At 42.2% G+C, this 22,595-nt stretch overlaps 1 protein-coding gene across 4 annotated transcripts in view; it reads right to left on the minus strand.

Moving 5' to 3' along the window:
- Positions 1-22,595, minus strand: part of PDE9A (phosphodiesterase 9A) — an 82,412-nt gene that overhangs the window by 19,020 nt on the left and 40,797 nt on the right. For all 4 annotated transcript variants that reach the window (XM_060234214.1, XM_060234213.1, XM_060234216.1 and 1 more), the window contains 3 exons: positions 18,791-18,875; positions 14,026-14,107; positions 9,272-9,346 (listed from right to left, as the gene is read on the minus strand). In XM_060234214.1, the coding sequence (XP_060090197.1) occupies positions 9,272-9,346; positions 14,026-14,107; positions 18,791-18,875 (242 nt within the window). The remainder of the gene's footprint in view (positions 1-9,271; positions 9,347-14,025; positions 14,108-18,790; positions 18,876-22,595) is intronic.

Here is a 22,595-nt window from a genome sequence, read left to right on the forward strand (position 1 = left end):
ATTCAGCTTTTGGCTGAAAATATAGGGATCCTTCTTTACGTGTCCTATCATAGGTCTTTTCTGTTGCTGGTTTATTTTTAAGTCATCTTGCCAGGGAGGGGATGAGGGAAATGGAAACATGCTTGTTTGCCAGTCGCCTTCAAGAAGACCATTATGTTACCACTTTGCATTGGAAGAATGCTACAGAGCTGTGATTTATAATATTATTCAATATACACGGGGAGGGGCTGTGCCTCAGTGACAGAATATCTGCTTGGCATGCAAGGTTTTAGGTTCAATCTCCAGATTCCCAGTGGAAAGGCTCATGTAGCAGGTGATATGACAGACCACTGGCTGAGACCCTGAAGAACCACTGCCATGCTGAGTAGACAGTACTGACTTTAACCAATAGTCTGATTCAGTATAAGGCAGCTTCATGAGTCCATGTATCTCACAAACCTGAGCAAGTCCTAAGATAATTTAAGCAGGTCATACAAACATAAAACAAACAAGACGATGAACCTATTAGAGAAGGCCACGTGACACTGTGCTGGTTTATGTGACTACTTCTCAGGGCTTTTATTTTATTTTTTTTAGCAGGAATGCACAGGAACGCAGTTCTGACAGGCTTGGTATCAGTGTCAAGCCCCGATAGTCTCAATAATGAAGTCCTTTGTTTTGTTTCAAAGACTAGTTTATTTAAGAACTCGAAGGTGCCCAAGGAACATGGTCCTTGGAAAGACTGAGATACCAGAGGTTACATGATGCTATATAGGGTATCATAAACCATTACAAAATAGCGCTCTGTTCAAATCTAAGGTTCAAAGGGTACAGCAGTAATTTTCATTTATTCTACAAAAGCATTCTATCACTAACCCATGAGTTGATAACGGGCCTGGGAATGTTGGGGAGTATACGCTTTAGACACAGCAGGCCATTCACAGTAACATAAACATTCTTAGCCAGATGGCAGGGAGGACATGGAGGATGGGTTGTAAATAATGGAGGAAAACCAGAGCCTGGGTTTGACATTCATTCACCCATTTTACACTGAAATAGTCAGGTTTGACAATAAGGGGTGTGGCCTAATATGCAAATGAGTTCCTGCTAGGCTTTCTCCCTTAGAGGCAGAGGACATCTTGGGTGTTTCCCACCATCCAATCAGAGAGGCAGGATTCAAAACTTCCTCTTCCTGTGTGGTGTGGAAACTCCCCTTTCTCAGTTCTTTTCCTGCCTTGACAGGGAGAGCAGCGTTTAGGATAGGCTGTTATCATTATTAGTTTTTATTCACTTAATTCCTCTTCCATTTCCATTTCTTTTCCTTCTAATACCTTAAATTTCTCTTACCTTCATTTTCTCCTCCTCTTCCCCCTCCCTTCCTCCCCCCCTGAGGGGGATATTTGTCACGGCGGCTTACTGGCCTCTGGAAATAGCCGTGGTCAGAAGAGGAGCAACAATGTCATCCTGCCCCCGAGACAACTTCATGGACAATCCAAGCCCCAGTGCCCAGTCTGGGGCCATGGGAGAGAACTCACCTGGAGACAACATGACCACCAGGCTTGTCCTGGCTGCCAGCAATGTGCCTTTTATGGGCGACCTGCACAAGCATGGGAGGAAGAGACACTGATCTTCCTCGACGGAGGCAGACGCTTCCTACTCCCTCTCAGCGTCTGAGAGCAGTGGCCATGTTGGAGCGACGATTTTGGTGCTAAACAGTGCAGATGAACGGTGGGGCTTCATTCTGTTTGTGGGGCCCTTGGATGCCATCCTCCCACCAGGAGATCATTCGGCTCCACTTCAGCATGCAAATCAGCCTCCTCCCTATGGGTCTGGTAAGGTAGCCAGCACTGGCAATTCCCTGGGCCCAGAGTTCATGGAAAATCTCAAGCAGACTATTAGAGCTGAGATTTTAAATGCCTGCCATATGGGAGGGGGAGGTGCTGTTTCATCTTGTTCCTGTTCTTCCACCAGGTCCCCTTCATCTAAGGGATCCAGGGACAGCACCTGGCCTACCAAAGCGGCTAGGAAACTATCTCAGGGAGGGAGACGGGACAGAGGGGGTTCCCCTGAAAATGATTCCCCATCTGAACCAGCTGGAGGAGATAGGGCGAATTTATTTCTGATGAGGAGACTGAAGATATTAGTGTGCCAGAGCCTTCTGTACCTTTTTTCAAGACTGAAAACTACCGAGATCTTTTAGTTAAGGCTTTGGCAGTACTAGACATATGTGATACTCAGTCTGAAGAGGATCTTACTAGTCCTCTCACTAACTCCAAGAACAAACCCATGGGAAATTCAGAGTTTTCCCCACAGTATTGTGCTTCTGATAAGGTCTTCCCGTTCCCTGAATTTTTTGAAAGGCAGCTAAAATCAGAATGGGCTAAACCAAATTCTAATCACCAGATTCCTAACTTTGTTAAGAAGCTGTATGCTTTACTTCCTTTTGCTACAGAGATGTTACAAGTGCCATTAGTAGATTAGTAGACTGAAGGGCGGCACTTCAATCCTATGGGCTCCTGTCAGAGGATGGACATAGATCAGTCCATGATAATCTGGTCAAAAAGATAGTTCTGGCACTGAAGCACAACCATGAGGCTACTGCAATGGCTATTAAGGCTGCTGCCACCAATTCCATAGTCTCCAGAGCCACTATTGTATGGGTCTGAAGACTTATTCAGCTTCTCCCAGATGCTAACAAGAGAGTACTAGAAGGCACCAACAGACTGCTTAAGACAGCTGAGTTTTCTGCAGATGCATCTTTGGATACTCTTACCTTCTGGTCTAGGGCAATGGCCTCCACAGCAGTGGCTAGAAGAGGCATCTGGCTGCAAGCATGGCCGGCAGACATCCATTCCAAGCATATTGTGATCTCCTATTCCTTCCAAGGATAGAAGTTGTTTGGGGATGCATTGGAGAAGATTTTGGTCAAGACTAAGGACAAAAAGAATATCCGTTGTTCAGATAGGTGAGGTTTCAGGTCTCAATACTTTCGTCCTTCCAATAACTCCATCAGATCCCATCAGGAATCCTGGAAATTGACTTGGGGACAATTTAAGCAGACATTCCAAAGATCCTTTCCCAACTCCAAATTTCAACGCTCTCAGTTGGAGAGATCCTATAAGCAAGACAGAGATATTAAGTCCAATAAAGCATGACTCAGCTAACATCTTTGTGGGGGCTCGTTTGCTTCACTTCCACTCTACCTGGGCGGACTCCCACATGGACTCTTGGACCTTAGAGGTTGTCTCTCAAGGTTATGCAATGGAATTCGAAAAGGTTCTTCAAGATCATTTTCTTCAGTCACCTCTTTGCAAGGACCCAGCCAAGAGAGACATCACCTTCAAGGCCATAACTCACCTTCTCAAAATTGGCGCAGTAGAACCAGTTCCTCAGCTTTAGAGATGTCAGGGAGTCTCCATCTTTTTCACAGTCCCCATGAAAAATGGGAACTGGAGGGCCATCTTAGATCTGAAATTCCTGAACAAGGAAATTAGAGTATGTCACTTTTGGATGGAGTCACTCAAAACCATTACAGAAGCCTTGCAGCCTCAGGAATTCTTGGCTTTGATGGAAGCGTGTCTTCACATTCCAATTCTACCATCTCATCAAAGATTCCTGCGATTCTGTGTGGGTGAGTTCAGAGTGCTCCCCTTTGGTTTGGCCACCACCCCGAGGGTTTTTACAAAGGTTCTTGTGAATCTAGTGGCTCTTCTCAGGCAGCAGGGGATCCATGTTAATTCCTACCTTGACAACCTGTTGATTCGTTCGTCGTCACAGGACAAAGCCATTGGGGACATCCAGTTGATCTTACAGTGCCTGACTCACCATGGGTTTCTAGTCAATTTGTCCAAGGGCCATTTACAACCCACGTAGAGGTTGGAACATTTGGGAATGATCATTGACACCACACAGAATCCCCTATTTCTGCCAGATGACAAAATTCACAAGACCAAGCAATTGGCTTCTGAGGTCGTACGCAACAAGTCCTCCACTCTTATGACTCTAGCAAAGCTTAAGGAAGTTTTGATATCAAATCTGGATGCAGTCCAGTGGGGCCAGACTCACACCTAGGCACTACAATCCTTCCTGTGTCCTTATCAGTTTCAGATAATGGCGAAGCACGAGATGCCCTCAATGTACCTTTGACGGTCCGAAGCAGCCTGACATGGTGGACCATGGATCCCAAACGTTGTCAGGGGAAGCTTTATTACATCAGACAGGAGCGCCAAATCTTCTCTGATGCCAGTCTCTCCGGCTGGGGAGCTACTCTGGACGAGAAACCAATCCAAGGCCAATGGTCAAGGGAGGATGTCTGCCTTCCGATCAACACTTTGGAACTCAAGGCCATACGTCTGGCACTGCTACACTTTCAGGAGTCTCTATTCAAATAACACGTCCTGGTCTGCACCGACATTGCAGCCAAAACCTACCTCAACAATCAAGGGGGTTCCAGGTCATGCATGTTGAGCAAAGAAGCCCAAAAGATCTTCCGCTGGGTGGAGTTCCATCTTGCTTCCATTTGGGTGGAGCATGTCAAAGGGATTTCCAATGTCAGAGCAGACTGGTTCAGTCACCAGAACATACAGTTGGGCGAATGGTCTCGACACCAGTTGCTATTTCAACAAGTGAAGCAACACTTCAGTCTTCCCAATGTGGATCTGTTTGCCTCACTTCTCAATTGTCAATTACCGTGGTTCTACACCACCAGGCGGAGGGAACAGATGCCCTGATGTCCAAATGGCCACCAGGTCTGATGTATGCATTTCCTCCGATCCCTATTCTACCCAAGGTCCTCAGAAAGATTATACAGCAGAGGGCAGAGGTCTTGCTGGTAGCATCGTCCCTGGTTTTCCTTGATTCAACAACTGGCAATATTGGATCCCTTCCATCTCCCGATGCTTCCGGACATGTTGATCCTGGGTCCGACCTGGCATCCTCATCCAGAATGGCTACGGCTGACCGTATGGAGGTTGAGCGGAATTTGTTCTTAAAGTCTGGGTACTCTGAGGATGTGACAGAGACGCTTATGGCTTCTAGGAAAGCTTCCACCAACAGGATTTATAATGCTTCGTGGAAAGCTTTTCATAGATGGTGTAAGCAAAAAAGGGTTGACCCATTACAGCCTTCCATTCAAAAGATCTTTCAATTCCTACAAGATGGCTTAAAATCAGGTTTAAAATCATCAACCCTCAGAAGGAAGGTAGCTGCACTAGCTTCAGTTCTCCATCAAGTTGATGGGATGAGTCCTACTTCTCATCCTCATATCCGCAGGTTCCTGAGAGGAGCTACTTTAAAATGTCCTCCCCAAGTCCACAGATTCCCAACTTGGCGCCTACATACAGTCCTCACATCCTTAACCAATTCACTGTTTGAACCATTACACTCAGGGCCTCTAATGTGGCTCTGTATGAAAACCATCTTTTTGGTTGCAGTGACCTCAGCAAGAAGGGTATCGGAAATAGGTGCCTTCTCCGCTAAAAAGGACCTTTGCATATTTCACAGAGACAAATTGATCTTGCGTACAGACCCTAGCTTCTAGCCAAAGATGACTTCAAGGTTTCATAGGGCTCAGGAAGTCTTCTTGCCCTCCTTCTGTCCTAATCCTAAGCATCCCAAAGAGCGGGCCTGGCATACTCTAGATGTGAGGAGAGCTCTCAAGTTTTATTTGCATCGGACAGAGTCCATTCGGAGAGCAGAAGCACTATTCATCAACATTTCTAATCCCAACCTAGGTTTACACATGTCTAAATCAGCCATCAGTGAGGCCATCCATTAATGCATTGTGGAAGCATACAAGTCTTTCAATATACCAATCTCTAAAGGCATTACAGCTCACTCGGTCAGGAGTGCAGCCACCAATGCTGCTTTTGACAAAGAATGCATCAGTAGAAGTGTGCACGGCAGCCACTTGGTCCTCGATTTTGACCTTTGTACGTCATTACAAGCTGAACGTGTTTGACTCAGCAGATGCAGCCTTCGGCTGGAAGCTGCTGCGACACATTTTAGCTGACTAGGGCGATACCCACCCTTACTAATTTACTGTTCTGGAAGCACCCAAGATGTCCTCTGTCTCTAAGGGAGAATGACCCTTGGCACTTACTGTGAGAGGTCCTTCTCCTTAAAGGAAAGGTGGACATCTTGCCCTCCTGCTATCGCCCTGTATCCTGCTATCTGTTTCTATTCTGTTTTTATTCTGTATGTTATCGTGCAACTGGTTCTTAACTACCATTCTTTGGTGATTGGTGTTTACATGTTACAGTTTCCTGTTTCTTTCAGTTATGTTTTGGAAGTTCTATTCAGAGTTGTGGAACTGCTTCTCGGAGTTTCCTGAACCGAGAAAGGAGAGTTTCCACATCACACAGGAAGAGGAAGTTTTGAGTCCAGTCTCCCTGATTGGATTGTAGGAAACACCCAAGATATCCTCCTTTCTTCTAAGAAGAAGGACCCCTCACAGTAAGTGCCAAACAATGGTGATGTCCAAACAATGGTGTGGTTCCTGCTGGAGTTTTTCTACAAAAAAAGCCCTGATGCTTCTGAATGTAAGGCTACATATGGTGAGCTACTAGCCAGTGTGTATTTAATGATGTGATTGCTCTCAGTACCATGGGTGAGGCAATCTATAGAAACATGTTTCCATTACATTCAAAAATCCATTTGCAGTTGTTGTTCAGTTGCACAGTCAAGTCCGACTTTGTGACCCCATGGACAGTTATGCCAGGCCCTCCTGTCTTCCACCATCCTCCGAAGTCTGCTCAAATTCGCATTTGTTACACCAGTAACATTGTCCAGTCATCTCATCTTTTGCCGTCCCCTTCTTCTTTTGCCTTCTGTCTTTCCTAGCGTCAGGATCTTCTCCAGCGAGTGCTCCCTTCTCATTTGGTGGCCAAAGTATTTGAGTTTCAGCTTCAGCATCTGATCTTCCAGTGAACAGTCTAGGTTGATTTCCCTTAGGACTGACTGATTTGATCTTCTTGCAGTCCAAGGGACTCTCAAGAGTCTTCTCCAGAACCACATCTCAAATGCATCTATTCTTCTGCGCTCGGCCTTCCTTATGGTCCAGCTCTCATAGCCATACATTACTACTGGGAATACCATCGCTTTGACTATAAGGACTTTTGTTGGCAGGGTGATGTTTCTACTTTTTATTATACTGCCCAGGTTCGCTATAGCTGTCCTCCCAAGGAGCAAACGTCTTAATTTCATGGCTACAGTCACATTTCTGTCGTGATCTTGGATCCCAGAAATGTGAAGTCTGTCACTACTTCCATGCATTCCCCTTCTATTTGCCAAGGTATGATGGGACCAGATGCCATGATCTTAGTTTTTTTGATGTTGAGTTTCAAGCCTACTTTTGTGCTCTCCTCTTTCACCCTCAACAAGAGGTTCTTTAGGTCCTCCTCACTTTCTGCCATTAGAGTAGTGTCATCTGCGTATCTGAGGTTGTTGATGTTTTTCCCGGCAATCTTAATTCCGACTTGTGCTTCATCCAGGCCAGCATTCCACATGATGTACTCTGCATATAAATTAAATAAGCAGGGTGACAATATACATCCTTGTCGAACTCTTTTTCCTATTCTAAACCAATCAGTTGTTCCATATCCCGTTCTGACAGTTGCTTCTTGACCCTTATACAGGTTTCTCCGGAGACATGTGAGGTGGTCTGGTACTCCCATCTCTTTAAGAACTTGCCACAATTTGTTGTGATACACACAATCAAAGGCTTTAGCATAGTCAATGAAGCAGAAATAGACATTTTTCTGATACTCCCGTGCTTTCTCCATTATCCATCAAACGATGGCAATTTGATCTCTAGTTCCTCTACCTCTCCGAAACCCAGCTTGAACTTCTGGTAGTTCCCGATCAACATACTGCTGAAGCCTAGCTTGTAGGATCTTTAACATGATCTTGCTGGCATGTGAAATGAGTGCAATGGTGAGATAGTTTGAACATTCCTTGGCATTACCCTTCTTTGGAATTGGAATATAAACTGATCTTTTCCAATCCTGTGGCCACTGCTGTGTTTTCCAAATTTGTTGACATAATGTGTGCATCACTTTAACAGCATCATCTTTTAGGACTTTGAATAGCTCAACTGGGATACCATCATCTCCGCTCGCTTTGTTAGTAATGCTTTCTAAAGCCTATTTGACTTCACACTCCAGGATGTCTGGCTCAAGGTCATTGATTTCACTGTCATGGTTGTCCAGGACATTGAAATCCTTCTTGTATAATTCTTCTGTGTATTCTTGCCACCTCTTTCTGATCTCTTCTGCTTCTGTTAGGTCCTTACCATTGTTGTCCTTTATCATGGCCATCTTTGCATGAAACGTTCCCTTGATTTCTCCAATTATCTTGTAGAGATCTCTTGTCCTTCCCATTCTATTATTTTCCTCTATTGCTTTGCATTGTTCCTTCAGGAAGGCCTCCTTAACTCTCCTTGCTGTTATCTGGAAATCTGCATTCAGTTGGGTGAATCTTTCCTTTTCACCTTTGCCTTTCGCTTTCCTCAGCTATTTGCAGTTACCATTTGCCAACTATTTTGAGGGATGAGTTCATAGAGAGCAGTCCATTAAAAAAAACATGCTAGGAAACTGTGTTCCTTAGAACTAGTGTCATCGGATAAACATTTCACAAACATCTCCATTAATCTAACAAGCTTTAAAAATGTGTTGAAAGTGGGCATACTTGTGTGTGTAGCCACTGTGTACCTATACAATATGGCTTCCTGAAATTAACTGTTTATGTAAATCATTAGCAAGAGAAAAGAGAAACAAAAGCAGAAGAATATGAAATAAAGCTTGCCACTCTGCTGAAAATAGGTAAAAAGCTATTCTGAAACCCAGCTATGCTTTAAAACTTCAAAGGAAATTGAATATTAAAGTGAAAAATGCCTCTGTTGCTGCATTGTCATTTACTGCAGATTAAGAGGTAAAGGCACTTGATTAGGCTCCTGCCACAGGCACTTTGAGTATCTATTGTCTGAATGTCCCTTTATTTACTTTGAACATGGAATTGCTTTTGAACAAAAGCACAATAGATGGCTATCTACAGGGCACTGCCTGATCCTCATCCTCATTCTGCAAGCTACATTCATTTACAGAAGCCTCACTAGCATGGCTCCTCTTGAAGACTCTCTTTTTCTTTGAAAAAGAGCTAATATTCATCTACAGCTTTTCAAACCAGTTGCCATGGCATTCACTTGTGGGCACCAGTTCTCAAATGTTCTGGAATAGGCCCACAGAATAACAGCCACAGTCAGTGTTAAGATTTTTCTTACACACCGCACCATTACCTCATTGGGCTCCCATAGCCAGACATCAAAAGTCGGTTTCCTGAGAGCTTCAATTGTCTCCTGAGAAAGCATGTACTGTAGAGAAAGCAAATCATCATCATTATTAACTGCTGTTAACAACATAAGTGTATCTTTGTTTCAAGGTCAGACATTTGGGCATATACCACATTCAGCTCAAGTTCTTCTCTGTTAGAACTAGAACTCACCAAGGTTTAGAACATACTTATTAAAATGCCAGGGATAATCCCTGGAAGTACTAATGGTATCGCTGACATGCAGAGAACATCTTCCTTGCTATCAAGTAACTACAGTCACTTCCAAGAAATTGGAAATTCTCACATTGACAGCATCATGGGTTTGAGTGGGGAGACATCATTATAAAGTGAAGTCAGAAGGCCCTGCAATACAAGATGCTGTCTTGATACAATAAACCAGGAATGCATTCTATTGAGCTACCACAGGGGGTGATAGCCTGCTTTCCACACTGTTATCAGAAAGGACTGGAAAGTTGAAAAAAAAGGTTGTTGATAAGGACCAGGACCTGATTGGAAAGACAAAACGGCTCTGGACCAGGCTTAGCTGACTGGCCCTTTGGTTCCACAAGCCAATGCTGTAGCGGTCACTTGCCTCAGCTCCACAAACAGTGGGTATTAGCTCACCCTATCCTTCCCTGAACACTGGTGATAGTGTGAGAAAGAACAATTGGTGAACTGACATCCATTACTGCTGTCAATGAAGGGTCTGAGTCAAGTGGGCCTTGAGGCTCCAGCAGAGTTAGAGCTTGATTATGCTTGCTCCTGACCACCACTGGCCCTCTGAGGCAGTTGCCCATTGCTCCCCCACCCTCACTAAAGACAAGAAGGTGGAGATTTTGTGTGTGTGTGAGAGAGAGAACCATAGAGCTACCAGGCTGGAGCTGCTAACCCCAGGGGAGGGGGGGGTCAGAGCTTGGTGTGTTGGCATTCTGCAATGTGCTGATGTCCCTTCCAGGGGGAAGAAAGAAGTGATGTCTTTAGATGCTCTAGCACTTACAAAGATGTGTGGTTTTTCTGCAGAGTTTCTGTAAATGCTAGAGCATCTAAAGACATCACTTCTGGTTTTGTTTTGTTTTTACCAGAAGTGGTTAGCACACCAGACCAACACCAGCACATGCTACATCCCTTCCATTTTTTCCCATTGGTAATTTAGGTGTCGGTGCACAAAGAGTTGGGATGCTGGGAGGACTCCCACTATAGCAATCTGGCATTCTAGACCTAAGATAAAACAAATTTCTACTTTGTGACCATTTGGGCTATGTAATTGACTCATATTTTTGCTTTCAGTTTTAAAAATAATAATAATGATGTAGGCATAATACTGCCAAACACTTAGTAAGAAAGCCTACTCCCACCTCCCAGCAGGCTATGGGATAATGTCACTGGGATGGTTGACATGTATGGGATTCAATGTTTCGTATTTCCCAGTCTTGTATTTTCTGATCAACTGAGAAGAGACACAATCAGGATGAACATATGAAGCTGCCTTATACTGAATCAGACCCTCAATCCATCGAAGTCAGTATTGTCTACTCAGACTGGCAGCGGTTCTCCAGGGTCTCAAGCTGAGGTTTTTCACGCCTATTTGCCTGGACCCTTTTTAGTTGGAGATGCCAGGGATTGAACCTGGGACCTTCTGATTACCAAGCAGATGATCTACCACTGAGCCACTGTCCCTCCCCTAAATGCACTGCTTTCCTTTGTAGCAAAGCTACTTTGCTCTTTTAAACATTTTAGCTGGATTCAACATAGAGTAACACCTAGATCTGCATTATCTTCAAAAAGTAAGATTTAAAAAAGCAATATTTTGATTGACATTTTATTTATTTGCTGATAGTCAGATAATCCATTTCCTTTTTAACTTCACACCTTTCAGATCTGAGACTTGTTTTTGAAATTGTTGAAGAAGTGGGTGAGTTCTTGGCTCCTTGAAAAAACTGTATTAGAACAAATGGGTTTTAAAAATTAGCTTCCTATTACACAGGCCAATTTCAAACATTAATATTTGCCAGGATTTCATATATTACTGCATGCTTACATGAACTGAAGTATTTTTTTATATTTTAACTGTATTTTTTTAAAGCGGGGGGAGAGTGAAAGGTATAGCTCTCCAGCCATAGCTGTCCATAGGGCACAACAGTAGGGGCTGAACAGGGCCACTTAGGCCTGCCTGAGGCAGCAGGGTGAATACAGAAAAGTTGCCTTGACCTAATACATCATTTCTTACCTGCTTTAATCGTCCTAGGCATGGCCATCTGGGTGCATGGGAATGGTCTGCCACCCCTTCTCTGTGCCATTTCCCCCACTCTCTTTGAACCTCCATTTCTCATTTTTGCCCCACCCCCTTGATATTAGTGTCAGCAGTACTATTTCCTGTAAAGTCTCTTCTTTCCTTTAGTCTCACTTAGGTTCTTATTTGATATCCATAATAGCCCTGTGTTTCTGTGTTTTCCCCATACACATACAAGCAATTGCTTTTTTGGGGAGTGGGGGGTATTGGTTGCAGTGTGTGTGTTTTAAAATGGGAAACTCATAGCCTTGACCTGAAAGCACTTCCTCCAGGCCCACCTGGCTTGAGGTGATTATTCATTAGTGAGTAGAAAGCATGCTACACATGCTCAAAGATACTATTGTCTTTCTAATCACTCACATATTTCCAGGACCTGAGTTTTGGCACTAGAGACAGGCTGTATCACTGAGCTCTTTCTGGATTTGATCCTCAAGGACTGTGAAGTGCCCCATGTGCTTATGTCAGTTAGTGGTGCCTTTATTTGTTGTATGAGGTGATATGGAGCAAGGAGAGCCAGTCTGGCATAGTGGTTAAGTGTGTAGACTCTTATCTGGGAGAACCGGGTTTGATTCCCCACTCCTCCACTTGCAGCTGCTGGAATGGACTTGGATCAGCCATAGCTCATGTAGGAGTTGTCCTTGAAAGGGCAGCTGTTGCAAGAGCTATCTCAGCCCCACCCACCTCACAGGGTGTCTGTTGTGTGGGGGGCGGGGAGGTAAAGGAGATTATAACCACTCTGAGACTCTGAGATTCAGAGTATAGGGCGGGATATAAATCCAATATCTTCTTCATCTTCAATATATGTTCTCAGGTGGGTGAATATTAGATTGAACTTTGTTTGTGTGTGATTCTTAGTTTTGTATGATGTCTAAAGGAAGGGAAAGCATGCCTTGAGATTCAACTAGTACATGTTCTCCATATTTTCTGTTTCCCTTTGTAGTTATTAACCATCATTAAAAAAACTTCCCTGTAACACTAGTGGTTAGACTTTAGTATTACCTTTTTATCTATGCATTTAAATTTTAGTTGAACCAGAATATAGGGTTTTGGTCTGTTTCTCAAAATCGCTTCCTAATTTTGAGAAGCAAGGTGGCATAGAATATTTACATATAAATCAATGCTGAATATCTGTCATAACTCATCTCATACAAATACTCATTTGTCTCAGTGAAGGGAACTGGTACAAGTGGAAACATTTAACCTCCCCTGCATACACATAACATACAGTGCTCCCTCTAAGCTGAGTTAGTTTGAGCTAGCTCACAGTTTTTTAGCCTCCAGCTCACACATTTTTGTCTTAGCTCAGGACAAATGCCCCCAAAGCAAACTAATTTATGCAGTATCTCACAACTATAAAGCCAATAGCTCATGAAGTAGAATTTTTGCTCATAAGACTCCACAGGTTAGAGTAGGGTTGTCAAACATGCAGTTTGGGGGCAGAATCAGGCCCCCGGGGGCTCCTATCCCCCCCCCGAGTAACTGGCTGTCATCTGCTTCCTTCTCCTTCTCTCTTGCTTCCTTCTGCATCACAGCTTGCTTTGCAAGGCTTGCTCAATTGCACAGGAGCTGCAGAGCAAAACCTCTATTTTCTCCATTGGTTGAGGCTCCTTCCTTGGAGAGGAAGGGGGGAGGAATAGCTTGCTTTGCCAGGCTCTCTCAATCCTCTGGGGAAGGAAGGAAAGAGCCAGAGCTTCCTTTGCCCAGTTCCCTGGATCCCATGGAAGAAATGCAAAGAAAGCATCTTTAAGACCAATGAGTGCTAACATTTTAAGCATGTTTTAAGTTTTTTTTTTAAAAAAAGAATCTTTGTGTTTGTCTGTGTCCTTCATAAAATTTATATCTCTGCTACCTAATCTTAAATAGGTACACACATGGCCCGGCCCAACATGGCTCAGCCCAATCTGACATGGCCTGGCCCAGCAAGGTCTCATTTATGTCAGATCTGGCCCTCATAACAAGTGAGTTCAACACCCCTGGGTTAGAGGAAGCATTGATAACATAGTATGGATTCCTGCAGAATGTTCTGGATAATGGATTTTCCTGTCTTTGTTCAGTTTGACCTTTAGTCACAATAGTCCATAGTATTGAGTCTAGGCATTTAAGGCTTCCCACCAAGTGTGCTTTAGTTTAAAGTATATCCCATTCAGCTAAATGGGAATTTTTCTTTCACAATTAACTGAGGAGCAGATGTCAATATATCTGTCACTAGAACAGCAAAAGCATAAACAGTAGAATAGGACCCACCAAAGACAATAAAAGAATGCTACTGCTTGTCACTTATTATTTTGTAGGTAGAATGTCTTCAGACAAACTCTTTGGATAGTAATCAGGTTGAAAGCAATTCATTAATAAATGCTCTTCATTTCATAGCGATGTGATGATCTGCTCTATAAAAGGATTCTCTGAAAAGAAGATGCTTCTTATTGTACCTTGGGGTAGGATGGTACATCCCTTCTGGGTATCAGCTTCTTGTTTTCATCCAGAAAGCTATATTTACAGGGACAGTTGGTCCTATATAAAAAGCGAAAATCAATCCTCAGTATTTATACAACTTTATATTTTTGAAAGTGCAAGTGAATATATCGATCACTTGATAAGTATCACTAAGGGCTCAGCTACATTTCCTGCGACCTTTTTCTTTTGCAAATGCAGCATCTCTGGGGCTGCTTTATCAAAGACTAAGAGGCCTACAACAAGAAAGGAAGGGGACGAAGGCCAAGTTTTCTGCAGTCCCCATATCATTATCCTCCTTGACAAAATAATCCCAGATGCTCCATTTGCCAAAGAAAAAAATCCTTTAGAATAAAGACAAAATATGTCATTGAATATAAGTCCAATAAACAAAACTGTTATCAGATCTAGATAGTAAAACAATAAATGCCTGCAGTTTTTCAGAAGACTATCATATCAGAAGCTATGGAAAACCATCTAGATAAAGTTGCCCATATCTTAAGCTCCAACTCATAACCTACAGCAAAATTTAGCCACCTCTTCAGCATCAACCAATCATAATGCCTCTGTAATAAAAGGTCTAAAGAGTATTTGTCTATTTGTAAACAAGCTTTTAGGACTCAAGCCAACTGCAACTCCTGTTGATTTCCCAGGCATTTTCATATACACAAATATATTCAAAACACAGAGAGAAGACATGGTAGAAAATTCAGAAATCTTCCTTTTTCTGTAGCACATAGCAGTTACAGAAAACAGCCTTAAATATAATCAAAAGAGTTTAAACACCAATTTGTACTGCTTTGTATGCATCATATACTTTAACAATGTATGGATAAACTGAGAGCCAGTGTATATGTGTGTGAGGACAGAGGCCTGATTGCATCAAATGTCTGTTCATGTAATCACTGTAATATTGACGGGATGGGATCTGCATAAGATTGTGGTTAAAAAAATTGTGTGTAGTTTTTTTGTCACTCAGGAGAAATTGGAAGGCACCTCTTACAATGTTATGGTGATCACACCAGTCAGTTGCTCATGACAGCCAGTTCTTTTCATATACAGGAATGTACAAAATGGCTTCATGCAATTTCCTTCCATGCGAAAAAAAAAAAAAATTATGAAACCTGCATTCTGACTGCACAATCAAACTTTCAGATATCAGTGGTTTGGATACTATGAACATGTTCCTTACACACTAAATAGTTTATGCCATGAAGAGCATTTTCTCCTCCTGTGCTAGCATTTCCATTTGCACAAGGGATAACTGAAAAACATTAATCGTATACAAGCAGAAGGGCCAGCACAAGTGGAAGCATGCTCTACAGCAGAGACATGTAGTGTGCATAGAACTTCTTTGCAGGATCCACAATGATTTCAAAAAGCATCAGTTAGAACTTGCAATTTTTGATGATGCAATCCAGCACTCATCCTGGAATTTTTAAAAACTGCATCTCAACTTGCCTCTTAGATAATTTGCTTTTTCAGCATTGTGGTTACTAGAAGAAACTATAGAGGATAATGGCTTCAATTTGGTGTAGGAGCCAATTTGGTGTAGTGGTTAAGTGTGCGGACTCTTATCTGGGAGAACGGGGTTTGATTCCCCACTCCTCCACTTGCAACTGCTGGATGGAATGGCCTTGGGTTAGCCATAGCTCTGGCAGAGGTTGTCTTTGAAAGGGCAGCTGCTGTAAGAGTCCTCTCAGCCCCACCCACCTCACAGGGTGTCTGTTGTGGGGGAGGAAGATAAAGCAGATTGTGAGCCATTCTGAGACTCTTGAATGGAGGGCGGAATATAAATCCAATGTTGTTCTTCTTCACAGAGTCAGGAATTTGATAATAGTGGATTATCACAAGAAAAAGTTTATGTTCCAGTATATTAACTGGTTCAAAACCTCATAATAGATAGATAGATTAATTAATTAATTAATTAATTACTGTATTTATAATCTGCCTTTCTCACTGAGACCCAAATTTGATAACATTTCATACAAAAAATGTAAGCTGATATAATCACTATTGAGACATTTAATGATAAATTAGTCTTCTCATGGTCCTTTTTTAAAACCCAGGAAAATGCCGATCACCATTTGGGGTCAGGAAGCAATTTTCTCCAGGCCAGTTTGGACAGGGATCCTGGAAGGGTTTTTTTTTGCCATTTTCTGGGCATGAAGGAGGGGGCCACTGGTGGTATGTGGGGTGGGGAGGCATTTGTGAATTTCCTTCATTGTGCAGGGGTTGAACTTGATGACCCTGGAGGTTCCTTCCAACTCTGTGATTCTAGGGTGGTGGCAAGGGGTTCAATGCAATACATCTTGCACAGCAGGTAGAGAGCAGAGAGGCACTGCAGGGGCCTGGATAAGAGGACAATGAGCAGCACTGACAGAGTCTACGCACACACATGCCTCTTTCTACCTTCCCCTGGTTTTACCATGACTCCCATCTCTCCCCCTTCCTACTGCTACCTCCATGAAGTTACTAGTAGTCACTATTGACACAAAGAGGGAGGAGGAGAGGAGAATGTGAGAAGCTGGCAAGGAGGAAAGAAAGAGACGGATGCCAAGGGCTGGAACTCCCATTAAGGAGGACTGATCTGACCCACTTTCAGAGGCTTTGTGACCCACTGTTGAATCCCACTGGGAAACACTGCTCTAGGCTTCAAACTATGGAGCAAGAGTTGCCTGAGAAACCAGAAGCTACTTGTAATTGCACTCAATACATTCTGAGGAGGTCTTTTGTGGGATCAAAGACCACACATACAAGGTGTAGCTTTTCCTATTCATGCAAGGGAATTAATGAATGACTCACAGCAATCCTTGAGTATGTTGACTGTGTGTTCTGTGCTGTGGAGTCTCTGGCTTGGCTGTCAATACAAGAGCCATCTGTTGAAGCTGGAGATGGTAGTGGGTGGAATGTTATGCAAGTTTTAGAAGTTGTATTGTTTTAAGTTTGGGCTCTTTGCTCAAATCAAATGGGGAATAAAAGGTATTTTACATTGATCTTTATGAAATGGAAGAAAGAGGTGTACGTGGGTGTAAAGACGTGCCATGGGAAATAGGCTTCAGTGGTTTCCCCGGAAACGAAGGGGAAAATTCAGTCACAAAAACACAAGTTATTTCATGGGTTGCACACAGTATCCAGTGTTGAGGTTGGTAAAAAAAAAACTCTACAGGCTCAGTAGATTATATAGTTGTAGGTTTATTCCTAGTTTTGGGAGGTATTGTGCCCTGTGCATTGTTAAAGCAGAACTGAAGGAAGATTCCACACCAGCTTTCTCATTGTAGAAAAAGTTAGAATAGGTTTCTTTGCTGTGAACAAGAGTTTAATGGGGAATCTTAATTGTCTCACTAATTGTATGGATGTCTACATTTGTTTTTAACAGAGGAAGAGAAATGTTCTAAAAGGGAAGCTCTGCGCTTTAGTTTATTTAATTTTTGAATGGCGATAACAGAGCTGAGTGTGACTGCAAATTAATCAGCAGAGTCAGTACCAAAATGAAATGCCACTTGGTATCTTGGCAGCTTGGTTATCTTTGTATAGCTACCGTACTTAAAATAACCAGTTATATATACTCTGATCCACTAATTCAGAACATACAGCTTAACATTTTGTGCAAGAGGAAAAAAACCTTCTTCAGCAAAAGACTTTTCCTGAGCCACTTAGTTTCACCTTACTTACTCCTGCATTACAACACATCTCTTACTCCATTGCCTTTCTATAGCCTCCGACCTTTCCCCCATCCCCGTCTTGTCAACTCTAATATGAACTGCAAGTGCAGTGTAGACATGCTTGACCTTAAGAAAACCCCTCTTTAGGAAGCTTCCAAAGAGTTTTCAACTTCTCTCACTGGCAGCTCTAATTATGTCTTAGCTGATGGTGTCCTTGTCCTAATGAGGAAATTCAGTAGCAGAAAAGCCTCCAGGGGTGGCCAGTGGTAGCTTTCCAGATGTTTTTTGCCTACAACTCCCATCAGCCCCAGCCATTGGCCATGTTGGCTGGGGCTAATGGGAGTTGTAGGCAAAAAACATCTGGAGAGCTACTGTTGGCCACCCCGTATATGTTTATGCAGCCTACCATAGCATAAATCTGATCGCTTTGGCTGTTGCTTTAATTACAACTTCAGGTTTAGTAATATAGCACATTAGTAGATTGGTGTCTTCCCTCTGAAAAAGGAAACACCTCATTTTTGGGTAAAATATGCATAGTCTCTCATAGTACAAGTAGAGGTGCTACTATTTGTATATGGCGATATTCTCTGTGATTACATTTCATATCTGAGGTCTATTTAAAATAAGAGTCTCTTACCAAACAAATGTTTTTCTTGGCAGAAGAAATTTTTTTGTTCTGTGCATGAAACTAGGGCCAGATTTTTTTTTATTACCGGATGGGTAAACAGAAAGAAACCAAGATGTTAATCTCTCTTTGAGAGTTATTTTTCCCGTCATTTAGAATAAAATGTTTTAACTATTAAGTTGCCATATATTCTTAAAGCAAATCTTTTGTCCATACAATAGGCTGCTTGTAACCTTATGTTTTAAAATGTCAGAATGTTAAAAATTACAAATAAATTAATTTATTAGGTCGCACCCTTATGAGGGAGTAAACTTCACTGAATGGGAGTAAAACCCATTGAATGGAATGGGATTTAATTCTGATTTAATATGCTTAGCATCAAAAACTAGAATTGTTTAAATCCAAACATTTTTCTTGTGACTTTCCCCAAGGACAGAAAAAGCCAGAACTTACCTGCTGTTCCTTGCTGCCATTTCGTCCCTCATCTTTTTAATATCACTCTTGCACTTTTCAATCTCAGCTACTTTCAATCCTTCCACTGTCAACAAAGTGAGACAACAGGGGGGTTACCATGGAGAAGCCTGGAGGATCTCATTTCAGTAATAGTGCAGAATTTCAAAAGGCTGAGAACAGTGGAGTTACCTAGTGACTCAGTGGGTCTTTTGGTCAGCAACCTGCATCTGGAAAGGCAGGTGCTTGTTGGCATCACATATCTTTACAAAGCACCAGGATTTTAGGAGATCATATAAACAATTACCATAGCTATTGTGAGTATGCTACAATATTCAGTTGATCTGCTGCTTATCAGAGTTTCCCTTGGAACAGGAGTAGATCAAAGCACTAGGCAAAGCCACTGCAAATGTTCATATATAGTACTATACTATGTGGAGGCAAACTTCCTTTACTTGCTTGAAAACATCCCTGTATATGAGACAGAGACATAGCATTTTCTAATATCCAGCAGAAAGCTGTGGAAATCATAGCTACATATTCAGAAATTCCCAAGGGAAAGGTAATTTCTGTTCTCTTTATTTAGACCTGGTCTGCCCTAAAATGTGGTAGAATGGTCTTTTTGCATCAGACTACAGGTAGGGAAAATCAGTTTTGAGTGCTCTGTTATGTACCCAAGACTCTCTGGAAGTAGAAAACTAGCAACGTAAGCTAGGCTACGATCTTTGTTCTTTTTTGTTTCAGGGAGGTGTTGTTTTTTTAACTGTGGGAGGGAGATCAAAAGTGTCATCCCTCATTTGTACCCATGAAGAAGCATAATCTATTCTATCACTTCAGCATTCTGTTGCACTTGTAGACCAGGTTAAAATGTATTGTGATTCTTTAAATATTAAGTAACCAAAAGCTGAGTTTGAAATTAGCTCTGTAAATGCTCCTCTCATTAGGCAACATGTTTGCAAAAGATTGCATTTTGTGTGCAATGAAAGCTTAATCAATCCAAATATGTGAGTCAGTCAGTCAGTCAGTCAGTCTCTCTCTCTCTCATATTTGCACAGTCAAGAATGCAATACAGAATAATTTTTATGTACATATCATTGCAGCAGGAACATTTCACAGCCGATTTGTTTGATCTGCACACAAGCTGATGCTTAGGAAAGTCCAGGGAATTTAACATTGTTTAATTCATTTTCATTTGCTCTTAATATAATAGCAGATCTCCCTCCTCCTCTTCCCATATAATACATCCTGCAAGTCAAGTAGAACGGCTCCAGCGGTGGCACTAGCACCAGGACAAAAAGCAACAGTTTTTGTAATACGTGCGATTTAATTTGTTGGCTTTGTGTGGGTGAATGAAGAAAGGAAAAGAAAGCAGAGTAGATGGAAAGCTTTGAAAGAAGAAGAGCACTGACTGTGGTTTCTCAATATTCTTTTGCCAAACCATTGCATGCACTTGTGGAGCAGAACTCTCCTCCTGCTGCAGCTTGTGCTCTTGAAGTGCAGGGGGACCCTCAAGATGGCCTGGGCCTACAACATGGGGGTTTGCAGTGGGAAGGGGCAGTTGGCAGAAATCCATGCCTTTCAGGCAAGCAGAAATGCAGATTGCACAAATGGAAGAGTAATCAGGATCCAACCAATTCTCTGTGCATACACTTGTGTTTGTATTTGTCCTTCACTGAATTGAATGGAAACTGTGTATCAAGCCTGCAGGTATAATTCCTGTCCTGTGGGTGGATTCTCACATGATGATGGTCTCAAAATGAAAAACTGCAGGACATGTTCCCTCATGGAGACAGCATTACCCAGGGCAGGCGACAGAGTCACCTTGTGCATCTCAGCAGGTCTAGGTCTACTGTAGTCAGTGTCTAGATCAATAGGAGACCTCCTCAGAGTTCTATGTAAACTATCTTGAATTCCACAAATGAAAAGATTGGGATATAAATGCAACAAGTAAATAAAAATAAAATAATGTTTGAAAACTGCTCAGCAATGAATTGCCCCAACTATGAATTTCCATGCTGGCATCATATCTTCTTTGTGGCTGGCATTAGAAAAAGGTCCTTCAAACAACTGGCGCAATCCATATTTTGAACAACTTTAAAAATTGTAGTCTATACACTATGTAGTTATTCTCTACTAGAAACCTTCCAGGTGCATCATACAGATACCTGCACACTGGAACCAGGAGTAGTCATATAGAATGTTTTTATTGTATTTTATTTTTTTATCATATGTTGTACTCTGCCCTGAGCCCTATGGGGAATGGGCAGAATAGAAATATACTAAAATAAATAAATAAAATAAGTTAATAAAGTGAATGTTTACAGTTGTTTTGCTTTTGAACAGCTAAAGGACACTCACAGAATGTTTTAGTCCCCAGCAAGGAACCAGAGAGTGAAAAAGTGTTGATGTTTTAAATTGCATTCAAGACCATTAACAATGAGGAACAACAATGCCCTTAATGCAAAATTGTACCTGTGTGCTAATATTCATTTATTATACCACATTTCATACTCTGTCCTTATCAAGAATCAAGTCCTCGAAGTGTTCTTAAACTTAATAATTTTATGGCAATTTATGGCCCTTTTCCACCCATGCAGACATTTGTGCACATAGCTTCCCACACAATTTCATCACGTTATCAATAACAGAAAACACCAAAAACAGGAGTTGTATGGCATAACAAAAATTTCTGAACCCATATGTGGAGTCCCTTTGCACATGGACTGCCTCCATGCAGCAACTTGCACACTGTGGAACACAGCCTCCCCAGTTATGCTCTTCAAGAAATACATGATGTCCAAAGAATTCATGATGTTTAAGAGAAAAGGACCTGGCATGGGCTGTAGGGAGGGGCAAGACTGAGAGCCATGTGGTTTTTATGAATATGGTGTTGGACTTGGGCCAGGAATACTGGAATCCCTACGCAGTCATGAATTTCACCGGGTGAACTACAGCCAACTGCATGCTTTCTCTCTCACACACTTTGTCAGCCTAACCCATCTTGCATGGTGGGTGTGAAACTGAATGGCTGCTTTGAGTTCTTGAAAGAGAGAGAGAGAGAACTATCTTGCTGTTCCATATGCTGGATCCTGCTTTGGCATCTTAAACATGTAGCTGTTGCATCTCACCCATGGGCGAAGTCATACTGACTACTTCCTTTTCCATATGCTGGCTGGAGTTCCTTGAGTTTTCTGGATTTGGAAGCAGCTGAGGGGGGAAAGCCTGCAGCTGCTAAGTAACCAAAGCAGGATATTTTCCCTTTCCTCATATCTGGACAAGCAGCATGTAGCCTAAAATCACAGTCCTTGGAAATAAATGGGAGGAAGAAAGTGGAAGAGGTGTATATCAAGACAGACATGTGGGGATGGACTGCAGTCTTTGTTAACAATGTCCAGGCATAACACCTCTGCATACTTAGTAATATTCCCCACAGCGGCACTTACTTCTAAGCAAACATGCATAGGATTTGACTGTATTAGTGCAATCTTATGATACTTGATTTCAAGGGGTTTAGACTGGAGAAACTCTGAACAGGATTGTAAGAAGCCTCACAAGAAGAGCTCTCTTGCCAATTTATGTACAAAATATGTTTATGAAAGGGGTGATTAAAAGAAATGGGTCTTTTTGAATATTCATTCTAACCAGATAATTAGGTATGTGAAACTAGAAGTTTACTTTTAGATGTATTTTATGTTCCTCCCCAAGCAGATAATATTATGTCACAGGGGTGGCCAATGGTAGCTCTCCAGATGTTTTTTGTCTACAACTCCCATCAGCCCCAGTCATTGGCCATGCTGGCTGGGGCTGA

The sequence above is a fragment of the Heteronotia binoei genome, chromosome 3 (genome assembly GCF_032191835.1).
Source record: "Heteronotia binoei isolate CCM8104 ecotype False Entrance Well chromosome 3, APGP_CSIRO_Hbin_v1, whole genome shotgun sequence".
Classification (NCBI taxonomy): Eukaryota; Metazoa; Chordata; class Lepidosauria; order Squamata; family Gekkonidae; genus Heteronotia; species Heteronotia binoei.